This window comes from Epinephelus lanceolatus, chromosome 5, assembly GCF_041903045.1.
Source record: "Epinephelus lanceolatus isolate andai-2023 chromosome 5, ASM4190304v1, whole genome shotgun sequence".
Taxonomy (NCBI): domain Eukaryota; kingdom Metazoa; phylum Chordata; class Actinopteri; order Perciformes; family Serranidae; genus Epinephelus; species Epinephelus lanceolatus.
Window position 1 is genome coordinate 8,265,217 of NC_135738.1, and position 14,998 is coordinate 8,280,214.

Sequence of the window (14,998 nt, forward strand, 5' to 3'; positions counted from 1 at the left end):
TAACACAAAATAAAATGTCCTCTCATGACCCGACGCTGCATGGATAAATCCTTATCTTTAAAAACTTTGTATTATCATTATTATTGAATTGTGATGTTTGGCTTCTTCAAAAACTCAAGAAAAGAAGAGGAATATCTTTATAAATATTTAATGATAATGTTTGAAAATGATTACGTTCATAAATGTAAATTTAGCAACATAAAACTTTATTTAGTTGTTTCCCTGAAAGATGTTGAGCAATATGTGAACCTACTTTTTAACTTAATCTTTATTTTGTTAATCAAATTAAAAATAAAATGAAAAAAACTAAACTAATAAGAGTACATGGCACTGGCACCTGATACTTTAGCCTAAATCAGGCTGGATTGCTATTTAGTAGTGTTAACTGGCACGAGGCTGAAGTCCACAGACCAGCATGCATGAGGACTCCAACTGTGGACATTACTCCTGGAGGCCCCTGAACTCTGAGCAACCTTTGCTACAAGTGCACACCACTTGTTAACATTTAATAAAAGCTGGAGGCTCGTACAATCATCTAATATTATATTATAATAATATCTAATATTCTTGTTTACTTTTATTTAAAGTACTTGTATTTATATTTTATATTGCACTACGGTGTTTGTTATTGCATTACATGACTGTACCTGGTCTTGTATCTTGTTCTGTACCTGTTTTTGCTTAATGTTTGCACCTTATGTTTTATTCTTTTTTTGCACCGAGAACCAGGGAACTTTGTTCCTTTACATACTGTAACTGTACTGTATATACAGGGATGACATAAAAGTCTCTCATATCTTATCTCTTATGACTACTGCGTAAAAATGTGTCTACATTCATTAAAAGGAGGTATTCAAATGCAGCAATTCTGCAAAAATGATTCTTTTTCCCAGCCATACTCAAAACACTCCAACAGATGTATATTGCAACAACACACTAATATTTAAAATGAAAGAAAGTGAAACCAAACTGGTCTGTGCAAAAAGAAAGGTATGTATATTTATTTAATTTTTACTTCATTTTTATTGAACTGGAAAACATGTAGTTGAGTTTACAGGCTGTCCATGTTCCCAACCATAGTCTGACACACATAACACATGGAAATAAAAGACATGAAAGTAACCCTGCAGAATGAACTGAAACATACCTCAGCTGTTCATATTTTCATTAAACAAGTAAAAACAGCTGAAATCACAAACTCTTATGAAACAGAGCAGAGAACATTGTCGCTATGGAAATAGAACTCTGTAAATACGGGTTATGCAACCATGTCAACACTACAGGACTTACAGCTACAGCTCCAATAACCATGGCAGCACCAACCTAGAAGGCATCCTTAAAGTAGGAACCAGCTCAGTCGCCGTGGCAACAGCCAGCTAGAACAGCATGGACTGCAGAGATTTCCGTACTGTGGCCATCTCCTGCTGCTGCTGTGGAAACAAACATCGACAACATGAATAAGGAGCACAAGAGGGTGTGACATTATTAACTTGACGTCATGTCCCTGTTGTGATGCATTTCATTATTGTATCTCAGTACCTTTTACTTTTACCTCATTTCCCTCTTCAATTTGTATTCTTAGTGTATATTTCTGCTTAATAAGTCATAACTCTGTGTAATGTTTCTCTTCCCCATATTTATTCTGCTCTACTTGATCTGGGGAGGTACAGACCGTCACCATGACATTGAGCTAACAACTATGGGTAGACATCTGGCCATTGTTTTGAATTGTGGAGATACGTAAAATCAGCAAACTTTCTGTTTTGTTTTGGTTTTTTTGGCAGAAATAATAATTAAAAATTATGTAGTTATACACAGTGGTCTGATCTATCACATTTCTGTTGTGCTTATTTTATGTAATATGCTAGTTGTATGTTCATTTAAACTGATATTATATTTTTTAGAGGCAGAGTTTGCTCAGGAGCATTTCATTTAATGTTTATGATGCGAGGGGTTTCTACCCTGAAGTTATTTCAGACAAACATTGTGACTCGGTCTACTGACAGGGAAATTCTGGGTGAATAACGACCAAGATAATTTTTCAAACATTAAACATATTAGTTGCTACAATTAGCTGACGAATATTTTTATACAGAAGTCTCTGGAAAAACAGCTTGCGCTGTAACATTCTATTATATGGAGAACAACTACTCATTTCAAAATATTCACATGTATCTAAAATTACTTTTATTAGAACAACCCTTATTGGCAACACACCAGCTGTTGTCAATAATGCAAATATCTCAACATTTAACTGAAACGTCAGTGCAACATTAACTCTGATTTTCTTTGGTGTATTCTTTTACTTTGTGCTGTAATAACAATGTTTAATCAATATTAATCACTCTCACATTATTAGATTTTATTTTTAAAGCTATAGACTGACAAGTATTTAAGCAGACTAGTAACATTGTGAGCTCACTGCGAGTCAAACTTCTGTGTTTGACTGAAAGACATCAGTCCTAACTCTACTGTCTGCACTCACCGTGTCCATGAGGATCTTCTTCTGTAAGGTGGCCATCTCCTTCCTCAACTCTTGTTGCGCCCCCTGCAGGAAAGCATTGTGGCTCTTCTCCATGTCCTCCATGTTCTGCAGAAAAAAACAAAAACAGCTTCAGTCTGACTTTTCTTCATATAAGATTAGGTGACAAAGTTAGTGCCAAACACATCTGTCTCTAGTTTCTTACTGCAGTTCTGTATCTAGACACTAAATGTCCTTAGTGGTCACCTTCTATTACTAATCTAAAATCAACTTATTACAAAGTAATTTCCATGAATAACATTACATTAAATGACTTGCAAAATTATCTCTGAAAGGTTAAGTGTCTCATCTAGCAGTGATGATTGCAGATTTCAATCAGATGAAACTTATCCGCAAAGGTGTCTTCCTCTCCAAAACAAACCATGTGATTAAAATCGGTAAAAACACTGAATAAAGAAGTTTAACATTATAAATCAGTATATCATGGATGCTGTGTGGCATGTTGGAGATGGGCCACTAACTTAGCAGCTGCTAATGTGTGCTTGCATTTTTGTCTGATAACTTAAGATCCAGACGTTTAGGAGGTTTTACCAGGAGCCAATTATCTACAGAGGTCTCCTCCTCTCCAAAACAAATGAACTTTGTGATTTAAACCAGTAAAAACATGGAATAAAGCAGTTTCACCTTAAAAATCAGTAGCTTTGCAACGCTGCTTGCCACAGATAAGATTCTAACTAAGGTGGCCAGCCAAATATAATTCTGCAGATGTCAGCAGAATGTATAAAAACATGCAGCATCCTTAATGCAAATTTTAAAGGCCAGACCTTCACAAACTGCTCATACAGCTCTCTGACAGTCTTCAGTTTCTGGTTCTGCACCACTCTGGCCTGCTGCAGGATCTTCTGCTGCTGTCTGAACAGATTCTACAGAGAGAGGCAAAACAACCTGTAAAATCAGAGTCATCAACATGTTCTCTCTTTTTCCTGAGAAGAGATTCATGTGATTATTCAGATCCAAGATGTCAGTGAACCCCTCAGTGTAAAGTGTATGTAGTTTGAAGAATTATGTGAGGATGAGATCTAACCCTAACTAGGATCTGAGGGGATTTTCTTTTAAATGCAGTACAGAGCATCAAACCTATGGACCTATCTAACCAGTCAAACAAGGAAGTGAACGAACATTAAGCTTCTCCTCCTGCTCCTCAGCTCGCTGGGCTTCAGTCTCCCACTGCTGCAGCGCTGTGGACACTTGCTGGGAGTACTGCTGAGTCATCTTCTGCCTGCAAACACACACACAAATATTTCAAATACAGCAATTTGACATACATATGCTGAGCTGTGATAAATCTATGAATTAAAAATGATATCAAAAGATTGTAAATAATCATTAATTTTAGCCCTTTATTCATTTATGTTCATAATGCTCTTACTTCTATCATTTCTGCCTTTACTATTAATTTTCCTCTTCATACATTCTGGCATTGCAAGTCTTAGTTGTGTTCTTATCTTTTACCCTATTGCAGTGACTTAATTTCCTACAGATATAAATAAATTCATCAGGGGTTTTTCAATTTTCAAACCTCTGGGCGTGATAGGAGTTCCACAGCTGCTCCAGTTTGTGTTGGCTTCCCTTCATGTAGTTCTTTGTCAGACTCTCCAGACGTTTCTTCTTGGCCTGCATCACTTTGCTGATATCAGCTGGAAGCAAATAACAGCACCGCACAGAGCTGGACATAGTCACAGTTCCTCTGATACTCACACCAAAGCAATACTTTTGCATTACGTTACTTTGCTGAGTAAAACACAAGTTTACAACACAGTGTTTCCTAATTTCACAACATATTAATACCAACCTGCTAACATATATTGTTGCTAATATTTCAGTGTAACAAAACTACACAAGTGTAAAATCACTAATACTGATGAAAATCAATAAATACCTGATCAAAAAGTAAGTAAACAAAACAAAGCTTTCAGTATCCAACTTAACGTGACAATATTTGACCTTTTTCAACATTTAATGCTTTGGACACTTTAAAATAATCAGTAATCTAAACATATTGAGGTTTCATATCCAGCCAACCAGAGGAAATACAAACAGGCACAAACCTGCACAAAGCTGCTTACCTCCAAATTTCTCCAACATTGATTGTACCTCATTTCTGAAAAAAGGGAAAGAAAGAGAAAGGTCACTTTCATACAAATATGCAGGAAGGTAACTAAGTTGGCCTACACAAATGTCAGCTACTGCACAGAATCAGCATACATGATACATGCAGCAATTAAGCTGTAATAAAACAGTAATAATACCCCACAACACATGGTGCCCCATCCTCTTCAAAGTCAGCTGCAGGTCTCTTCTTTGCCGACTTCTCCATTATTGGATTTTCATCTTGTGACATAAAAATTCAAAGTTAATGTCTTTTTCTTTGCTAGACAGCTGTCAAAAGCAAACATTAGCAGTGGTAAAATAAGTACTAAGATTTTTACCTAAGTAAAATTTGCAATATCACAGTGTAGAAATACTTTATTTCAAGTCCTATATTCCAAATGTTACCTACTTAAGTAAAAGTACAAAAGTATTAGCATCAAAGTATACTTTAAGTACCACAACTAAAAATACTCATTATGCAGAATACCCATGTCATAATAATATATATTATATGACAAGAATGTATTATAAAAGGTGAGGCTAATTTCCTGCTTTATGAAGTGCTGGGTAGTTTAATCTATGATAATACATCATCATTTATTGGCTTATTGTACATTTTGTAACTTATTGATAATGTGAATCTGAAGAGTAACTAAACTTACCAAATAAATGCAGTAAAAAAAAGTACAGTAGTCAGCTACATCTGACATGTAGTGGGGTAGAAGTATAAAGTAGCATAAAATGGAAATATTCATGGCAAGTACAGGTATTATTGGATTATAATTATTGACACATTAATGTGTTCATCACTTAATGTTGCAGCTGGTAAAAATGGAGCTCATTTTAATGACTGTATATGCTGCTGAGTAGTTTAATTTGTAAGTATACATCAGTTATTAGTTGATACATGATTCATTAATAATCTGACTCTGCAAAGTTAATCTAATAAATGCAGTAAAAAAGTATATATCTGACATGTAATGAAGTATAAGACAGAACAGAATGGAAATACTCAAGTACAAGTACCTGAGTACATATAATGTTACCTAGCTTTGTTACATTACAGGCTGAACATTAGCTAAGATTAACGTTAAGTTACCTTCTCTAGCATCGTCCTCTGAGCCGCTCAGCTCTTTCTTTTCATCCTCTGGATCAAAATCAAACACTTTTTTATCTATTTTTTCTTCTGGGTGTTTTTTCTTCATCTGTCCTCTTCTTGTTGCCATTCTTCCAGCCCGGTTTCGTTAACGCTACCTAGCTTACACTTCAACTTCGAAAACTCGATTCTACTAATGCTAACCAGCTAACCGTTAGCTAACGTTAGTTTGGCACTCGCTGCTAACGGATGTAGCTACTGTTCGACAAATGTCACCAACAGACGGACACAATTAAGTTTTGATTGATTATTTAAATCAAACGGACTTCACTTCGGACTTCTAGCGTTGACATTACTTTCTGAGTGAAGTCAGACTCAACTAGTCACAACTGGTCACAACACAAGCTAAACCGAGCTAAGCTAACCGAGCTAGCGTCATCGATCATTAGCTTGATTCCCGCCACAAAAGGTTATATTAGTAGCAGGACTTTGTAGGCCCTTCACTGCAATTAATGTACTAGTAACATTAAATTACAAAAAATTCATGAGAAAAATATGCCTCTTAATTATAGCTCTTAATAATAATACTGGTGATTACATTGGGGATTATATCAAAATATATTCTTTTCTGAGAAAAGTTTATTTGTATTATTTAACATTCATTCTGTTGCTTTGCTGTGAATGAATTTCTGGACATTTTCAGCTTTATTGTCCAGTTTAAAACATTTGTTAGAAAAGTAATCAAATGTGATAACATTACTCTGATAAGGTAATTAAAAGTTACATTACTTATATTTTTAACAGTGTAACTAGTAATCTGTAACTGAATACATTTCAAAAGTAACCATCCCAACACTAATTAAAGAATTAAAAAAATAAATATGTCCACTGTGACTGTTGTACTATAAGCATATGACTCTATGACTATAAGCATGAATTTTACGGATGTAGTTGGTTGATGTGGAGACAATGTTTGTTTAACCTTAACATTATTACCAAAACATCACAATTATTACCATTATTCAAAGGAAAAGTTTGTGAAGCTGGAATCATGAAATGTTTTACATGAAGTATGTCTAAAAACTACAGTATATGATTGGGGGGGGGGGGGGGGGGTCCATACAGCTTACTGTTGGAATTTTTGTGCAGTGATATTGCATCTATGACAACCAATGACTGTCAAGTGACAATTTATCTTTTGATATCCTATTAAAATAATAACATCAATTCCTTTTTCAGTTCACTAGCTGTATTTGCTGCAATAAAAATGATTGAAGTGAGATGAACAGACTGAAAACTTCATCTTAGATAAAACATATGCTGACCAAGTTTTCCTTTGGGAATATAATTTGCAGTTGAAAAAGGTAATAAATGGAAATATATCGCAATATCTGTCAAAAACACCCCAAAAAACTTTTTAAACAAGTTTTTTAACTGCGTAACATCCAGAATAAACTGAAGCTTAGGACGACTTTAAATACTTCTGACTGCCAGCAAGAAATCCATCACACGGAAATGTCTGCAGACCAATGCTCCAACATAGAACTGGATTGCAACTGTCAATCAAATAAACTGTAATGGTATGTTCGGTAAAATACAGGAGAAACTGGAGCACATATATGTGCCAGTAAGATGTGCTAGTGAATCAAAGTATTGTGTTGCTCATATCAACCAATTCTTATTTTGGCATGAAAATATTACTAAAATTAAAGATAAAGATTTGCCAAAAAATGAAACAAAGAATTAAAAACTAGGAGAGATGCAGGACAAAACTCTTATTTAAATGGTAATTGACGGTTGAAATATTTGCAGTAACACTTTAAAATCAAAAAATTAACAGCAGTCTTAACAAAAAGTCATGTCAGACTAACAATAATAAATGAAGGGCTTGAGGCCACAATGTCTGCCGGCTCCACCTTTTGACCTGTCAGAAAAACAATCAGCACATTCACATGTATAAAAAGAAATATTTTACTTGTTTGAACTCATTCTGCACTTGAAAGGCAGATCCTGTTTGTCCTGTAAGTGAATCAGAGCTCAGATATAAACAGTCAGTTGCAGGTTTTCATGGCTCTGATCTATAAAGATGTTTTTCACGTCCATGACAATGCAGAAACAATCTGCAGCGAAGAGTTTCAGTTCAGTCAAATATCAAACTTTTCTTCACAAATAAAATGTCCGTTCTCTTCGTAGTCGTCTCGTGTCACGATGATCTCGTCGTAGTCCGGACTGTGGGCCAACAGCTTCCCTCCTTCCCATGAGTAACAGATCGGACTGCAGGAGAAGACAGTGAATACCATTAGTGACAAATTAATGTTTAAGTTTAACTCATGCTTTCATTGAATTCCCCACAGGGACAATTTACATTCTTTACTTGGTGATAAAAAGTGACGATGGCCTACTCATATCACTGAAGGTGTTTCTTTAACTTCTTTAAGAGTCCTCCGCATATTTATCATCACATACACCATGTGTAAAAGTGCAGTTACATTTTTGAGGAGGAGCACATCCAGCTGCTATGTGCATATATGCTACGCTATGTATGCTGTGTCTCAACCCCTTAACATACCACCATAAATCAAGCTGAACTTACTTTGCAGGTTGCAGTACGGACACGGGGAGGTGGGCGGGGGCAAGCGATCGCAGCTCTGCCTCCAGTCGCTCTCTGTAGCCTTGAAACAAAGTGTTTCCTCCAGTCAGGACAATGTTCTGGTAGAAATGGGCCTGCATCTCTGATGGCAGAAAACACTGTTAGCTGCATCTCACGCACACACACACACACACACACACAAGTTATTGGTGATCATGTACACCACACAAGGACAAATGAAATAAATGAGGTGTGATTCTAAGCAACAGGAAACTCAGCTGACCCTCTGGCAGGGACTGGATGGAGTGCACGATGGCCTCTGGGATGCCCATCTCCTGGATACCAATGTCGGACGGATGGAAGAGCATCTCAGGAACAGCAAAGCGCTCATTGCTCAACCTCAGGATCTGCTCTCCGGTCTTGTACTTTCCACTGAAGACCATCTCCTCTTGTGGCTGGAGGACAAAAGAGGAGGAACAATGAGGACAGCAGCCATGTTCACCAAAGGAGGCGTCAGGTCAGGACTCATCACTCCGTATCCACAATGACAAATATTTAAAATGTTCTCTCACCTTGCAGAAGCCTTTTTTGATGGAGCTGAAATCTGGAAGAACATAATCCCTCACCACGGTGTTTTCCTCCCCCTTCAACCTGACAACAGAACAAATGCCATTAAATATTTTCATCAGGGACTTCATGATGAAATGCTGCAGGAAAACTGGCAGACGATGTGAACTCAGATTTGAGAATAAAGAAAGTGCTTCATCACAAGTGTGTTTTTAGCAGCAGAAGTTGGTTGAGTCCAACAGGGAAACTGACATATTTGCAGGGGTCACTTCAGCATATTGACTCAATAAAGTATGGTGAGACTAAATAATGTAATTTTGGGCTGCATAAATAAAATAGACTTGCCTTTACATTTTATTTTTTGTACAGATGAAACAAAAAAAAAAGATACAGAATGTTGGTCAGTGAACTTTAGAGGAGCTGGCAGGTGGATTTTGTTACCTTTGGGCAGAGCCAGGCTAGCTGTTTCCCCCCATTTCCAGTCTTTGTGCTAAGCTAAGCTAACCAGCTGTTGGCTGTGGCTCCATATTTACTATACAGACATGACAATGATATCAATCTCTCAGATACCCATTTTCCACGAAATAAGCATTTTTATCCTCACTGAATGTCCTGTGTCTTATGTTTTTATGTTCTTTAGTGGAACGCATCACTTGAGTGTCACAACTCGTTTTGTTTTATTCCTACGTAATGACAGTAAAGGCTGTCTAGATTTCTAGACAGTAAATGATGGTTCAGTGACTGACAGCTGATCAACAGCTAGACAACATCTGTTCCAGCAGTTGCCAAATAACAAATCCTGCTTAGTGGCTTCAACAAAAGCTCATTAAAAAATATGTAGAAGAAACTGTTAGAAGTCTATTTGGTTCAATCTGCTGTGTGTGTTTTCTTACTGTGAGATCTCCATGTCTTTGTAAAACTGCTGTGAGACGTAGCAGACATCTTCTTTTACTTGGTTAATTACATGAGTTTCATCCATGACGTGTAGTTGCCTGGAAGGGAGAGACAGATTCTTTATGAACTTCATGAAAAGAGCTGCAGCTCTGCCATCTACAGATTATATTGTCCTCTGCTCAATAACTTACAAGTGGAAATAACATAATTTCTACCAGCTGAAAGTGAGGTGAACTTACCGATATGAAATGATCTCCTTCAGGTGGTTGGTCAGCAGCTTCCCTCCTACGTTGATCCTGGAAGGTCAAATAAACCATTAGCTCATGTTGTTGTTGTTATTATTGTTATGCAGGTGAATGATGATTGCTTCAGTGCTCTCACCTGCGGATGCCCTCATTCATCTTCTTGCTGCGGCAGTAGGGGGCGATGTGGGTGAAGGAGAAGCCGCTGTCGACCACCAAACAACAGAGCTCTGACGGTTTAGTGTGGAAGTAGTGATGAGCACTGAGAGAGCCGGCTGGAGGACACACAACATAAATTCAGCGGAGTATTAACACACAACTAACATCTGCCACACAGAAGAATCCAGAAAAACTACATTCATGAGCAAGAGAAAGAAGCTGGGTGAACATTTCAAACTACTGAAGGATCAGTCTGTGTGTGATTGTTGGACATCAGTGACTCTGGGAAAGAAGCTTCTACCGTTTAATTCTGAGGGACTGACCTCAAACCCAAAACATGGCATGTAACATATTTTACAGTATTAAAAAAAAAAACACCACAAACAAAAAAATAGACCCAGAAATGAGAGATGTGTCGCCTTTTTTAAATACAGTGGTGTTTAAGAAAATTAGAGTGCACTTTTCCTTTTAAGGGGAACTCTGGGAACTGTTTTTTCCACATCAGTTCTACTACATGTTTTAAACGTAGTAAAAAGCCTTAATGCTGCTTTAACATGGATTCAGGCAGACGGTAGACAGCAAATCAGATTCATTTTAGTGGACGGAAGCAGGACAATACAATTAAGTGAAGACAGCAGAGAATACTGGCAATGGTAACAGAAGATGGCACTGCCACTCAAAGTTAAAAAAATTAAAAATTATTTCCGTCCTCCAGGACAGAATTTACAACCAGATGTTATAATGGACCATTAGCTCCCTCACACAGGAAGAAAACATGAGTGATCTGGATGACAAGAATCTGCATTTTATAGCTACATGCATGACTAGAATAATTACGTAAAATAATACAAACAAAATAATTTATTTAATTATTCTATTTCATTTTTTGTAAACAACATGACCGCCATTGCAGCATGTTGTCATGCATGTTTCGTTTTGCCGTCCTGCCATTACATCGGACTTTTTGTTTGTTTTTCCCGATCCGTCCAGAAGGTGTTGTTCATCTGCCTGATTCCATGTGATTGCAGTGTTAGTGACTCCAGAGGGAGCTGTGTGAAGTCTGATAAATGACCTCAAGTGATGTGACTTGAGTCAGCATTAATGGACGACTTCAAGTTTGAAAAACTAAAAAATCTGGTGGTATAGAACCTGAGCAGGAAGTGCTGTCTCCATCTACATTTGTCGAGTGTCCAATTCAACTCACCATTTATTCTGAGAGCTGACTGGAACTGGTACTCCTCAAAGAGGATCTCATTCATCGACTCCTGAATGGAAGAGAAGTTGAAGTACGGCTCGGTGATGATGACGCTGGTGTCTGCAAACTCCACCTGGTCCCAGAACACACAGAACCACCAGCAGAGGAGGAGGCGATGAAATCAGATTAGATGAGTTGACAAAGCGATTAAAAACATTTCCCATATTTCCACACAAAAAGCGAAGAAAAACAAAGCAAAGTATAAACCTTAAACATCTCCTTTCCAAACAGATGATCCCACACTTTTCTCTGGACATCCCAGTTGACGAGATAACCCTGAGGAGAAAGAGCAGGAGACCACACATGGAACTATTAAAAACCTGCCCAGACGTGACCCGCAGCCTCCACATGTGGTTACACTCTCTCACCTTCTGGAAGGGGAGGATGTAAAAGAGACCTGAAGGATCTTTGATCTCATCGAGCTGATTGGCTGTGAAGGTTTTTAATCTGGACGTCTTGGAGCGAAACTGGCAGTTTGGGATGACGCTGAGGAAGAAAGAGAGGAAGAAGAAGACTTTGTGATCTGATAACTGGACGATAACGATAGCAATAAATACATAGTAGATGGGTGTGCTCTGATGTCCCCGCGCTGCCTTTACTATCAGCAAGCAATTAAGGCTGTGTGTATCCGGTGATCAGCAGTGGAATGTACATTTACGTACTGTATACAACTTTGCAGTACTGGTAAGTAATTCCACTTTATGCTACTTTACACTTCTACTCCACTACATGTGTCTAACATCTTTAGTTACAAGTTAATTTGCAGATTTAGATAATGAATACAGTTATTAAATACATTTTGATGTATTATTATAAGTTAATCAACCCAGCAGTATATAAAGTAATTAAACAATAATTATAATCCAATGATATAATATACAATATTCTGAAATGGGGGCATTCTGCATAATGAATACTTTTACTTTCACCTGTCTATATTGCAAGATCCACAATGAATGGAATAATATCGCTGACATTATAATGAACACAAGTTGTTTTTCCACGCCACACCATACCAGATGTCTAACAAAAGCATTTAAAACAAAAAAACCTAAGATACCCTGTTACAACTCTAAGATATTTCTGGTATAACAGCCTCTTTGTGTATTCATCATCAGCCGAATTTCAGTTTGAGCCTTGAAGCTTCATATTAGGTCCTAACTGATGTTCTGCATCTTGCGGATGTTTATTTAAAAACACAGAAAAACATGAAACTGACAGTTTTTCAATGGAGTTTGGCGTCAGCTTTTCTCCGTACAAGAACGGAACAGTGTTACCTCAGACGAGATCATATAGAAATGAGATCATATTTCTCCTGTTTTAGCTTCTCTGCACTGGCTCCCTGTAAAATCCAGAATTGAACTTAAAATCCTACTGTTAACTTATAAAGCTGTAAATGGTCAAGCTCCGTCACATCTTAGTGAGCTCATAGTGCCTTATTATCCCACCAGAACACTGCGCTCTGAGAGCGCAGGGTTGCTCGTGGTCCCTAAAGTCTCCAAAAGTAGATCAGGAGCCAGAGCCTTCAGCTATCAGGCTCCTCTCCTGTGGAATCATCTTCCTGTTGCGGTCCGGGAGGCAGACACCGTCTCCACATTTAAGACTAGCCTCAAGACTTTCCTCTTTGATAAAGCTTATAGTTAGGGCTGGCTCAGGCTTGCCTTGTACCAGCCCCTAGTTAGGCTGACTTAGGCCTAGTCTGCCGGAGGACCCCCCTATAATACACCGGGGACCTTCTCTCCTTCTCTCTCTCTCTCTCGTATCCTATTACTGCATCTTGCTAACTCAGCCATTCTGGATGTCAGAAACTCGGCTTCTTCTCCGGAGCCTTTGTGCTCCACTGTCTCTCAGATTAACTCATATCGCAGTGGTGCCTGGACAGCGTGACGTGTGTGGTTGTGCTGCTGCCGTGGTCCTGCCAGATGCCTCCTGCTGCTGCTGCCATCATTAGTCATTAGTCATACTTCTACTGTTATTATACACATGATTATTATCACACATGTATACTGCCAGATATTAATATATACTTTCAACATATTGTACCACAGTAGCCAGAACTATAACTATAATATTATTACTTTCATCAATGTTGTTGTAAGCTACTATCATTACCGTCTGTCCTGCATCTCTCTCTCTCTCTGTCTCTCTCTGTCTCTCTCTCTCTCTCTCTCTCTCTGTCTCTCTTTCTGTCTCATTGTGTCATGCGGATTACTGTTAATTTATTATGCTGATCTGTTCTGTACGACATCTATTGCACGTCTGTCCATCCTGGAAGAGGGATCCCTCCTCAGTTGCTCTTCCTGGGGTTTCTACCGTTTTTTTTCCCCGTTAAATGATTTTTTGGGGGGGAGTTTTTCCTTATCCGCTGTGAAGGTCCAAAGGACAGAGGGATGTTGTATGCTGTAAAGCCCTGTGAGGCAAATTGTGATTTGTAATACTGGGCTTTATAAATAAAATTGATTGAATTGATTGATTGACGGGGATGCGTAACGTTAACGTTATTGTATAAGTATATTGTAACGTTATATTACAGATTATTAGAGGTGGACTTGTTTAAAAATTGTTTAGCTAGCTGGACCGACCGTTTATTATGATTAGCAGTAACGTTAGCCACCATGCTAACATAACTGGACTTACCTGACTTTCTCTTGACTGTATCCTATCTTCGCCGTGTAGGCTCCGTTGTCCAGAACTAACGTGGCCATTTTATTGCCTGTATTAACCACATAAAATGAACGAGGCAAATTTATTTCACAATTAATGAAACACAACTCATGTCTACTCTGTTGGAAAACACCGCTGCGCTATTAAAACTTGATTGACTCGTTCCACCAATCAGCTTTTTTTTTTGTCTGTTTCCGGCAGACGTAACGCTGTAAATCAGCCAATAAGGTCTTGCCCTCCGTTTCTTCACGGCTGGTGTAGCCAATCAAATACGAGAATTTGAGTCCTGTTAGAAAAGTGTTCGGACGGAAACAAGTCTCGCCTAGTTCTGTTCCTCCGTAAAAATCTGCTCATCTAAAATAAAAATTAGTGAATGTTTCACAGTAAAATAAATGTTTTAAAAGTAATGCAAATTATAAATACATGAACGTGACAATTATTTATTTACGCAGTCTGTATTGTGGTTAAATATCATTATTTCAGCTCATGAAGGAGTGTTAAATAAAAAAACAGCTCTGAATAAATACAGATCATATACTTTTTAAAATAATTTAATATGATGAGGGCTGCAACTAATTAAATTTTTTATGTGTGACAAATCTGTAGATTATTTACCAGATAAATCAATTAATCTTTCAGTCCTAGGATGTCAGAAAATAGTTTAAAGATTTCCCAGAGCCCCCGGTGATATATTTAAATATCTTGTTTACTGTCTGCAAGGAAGCACAGGAGAATTACATCTAAAATAGCACAACAGCTGATAACTTTGGATTTTCTTCCTTTTCATGCTTTTGTTGGAACTGGAAAATTAGAAAACCTAATTTTATATATTTAATAATGATGCATAACGATGATGACCTGCAGCTTTAGAGTGGTTTAGAAAATTACTGTTGTCTTG

The 14,998-nt window shown here is 37.6% G+C and overlaps 2 protein-coding genes across 3 annotated transcripts; both read right to left on the reverse strand.

Moving 5' to 3' along the window:
- Positions 1-978: 978 nt before the first annotated feature.
- On the reverse strand, positions 979-6,194 carry sycp3 (synaptonemal complex protein 3). The gene is made up of 8 exons (XM_033635861.2): positions 5,733-6,194; positions 4,792-4,873; positions 4,609-4,643; positions 4,062-4,179; positions 3,662-3,761; positions 3,307-3,405; positions 2,486-2,590; positions 979-1,430 (listed from the first exon to the last, which is right to left on the reverse strand). The coding sequence occupies exons 1-8, from the start codon at positions 5,857-5,859 to the stop codon at positions 1,377-1,379; spliced, it is 720 nt and encodes a 239-aa protein (XP_033491752.1). The 5' UTR covers positions 5,860-6,194; the 3' UTR covers positions 979-1,376.
- An 864-nt stretch (positions 6,195-7,058) lies between these two features.
- actr6 (actin related protein 6) lies at positions 7,059-14,269 on the reverse strand. Of its 2 annotated transcripts, none has more exons than XM_033634458.2 (11): positions 14,074-14,269; positions 11,805-11,922; positions 11,644-11,712; positions 11,386-11,509; positions 10,162-10,297; positions 10,020-10,076; positions 9,780-9,878; positions 8,892-8,970; positions 8,603-8,774; positions 8,323-8,461; positions 7,059-8,003 (listed from the first exon to the last, which is right to left on the reverse strand). In XM_033634458.2, exons 1-11 carry the CDS (start codon positions 14,139-14,141, stop codon positions 7,874-7,876), a joined length of 1,191 nt encoding a protein of 396 aa, XP_033490349.2. In that variant the 5' UTR covers positions 14,142-14,269; the 3' UTR covers positions 7,059-7,873. The 2 variants fall into 2 exon arrangements, 1 of the variants encoding a protein (XP_033490349.2); XR_013491580.1 differs by having other exon boundaries at positions 7,189-8,003; positions 8,323-8,484; positions 14,074-14,260.
- Between the last annotated feature and the right edge of the window lie 729 nt (positions 14,270-14,998).

Coding starts and splice junctions, on each gene's coding strand:
- sycp3 (XM_033635861.2), bottom strand. CDS start 5,859: ATGGCAACAAGAAGAGGACAGATGAAGAAAAAACACCCAGAAGAAAAA. Junction 4,644..4,791: donor GGGGCACCATGTGTTGTGGG/GTATTATTACTG, acceptor CCCTTTTTTCAG/AAATGAGGTACAATCAATGT. Junction 2,591..3,306: donor TGTATGAGCAGTTTGTGAAG/GTCTGGCCTTTA, acceptor TTTTTTCTGCAG/AACATGGAGGACATGGAGAA.
- actr6 (XM_033634458.2), bottom strand. CDS start 14,141: ATGGCCACGTTAGTTCTGGACAACGGAGCCTACACGGCGAAGATAGGA. Junction 11,510..11,643: donor TTGGAAAGGAGATGTTTAAG/GTTTATACTTTG, acceptor TTCTGGGACCAG/GTGGAGTTTGCAGACACCAG. Junction 8,462..8,602: donor CATCCAGTCCCTGCCAGAGG/GTCAGCTGAGTT, acceptor TTCTGCCATCAG/AGATGCAGGCCCATTTCTAC.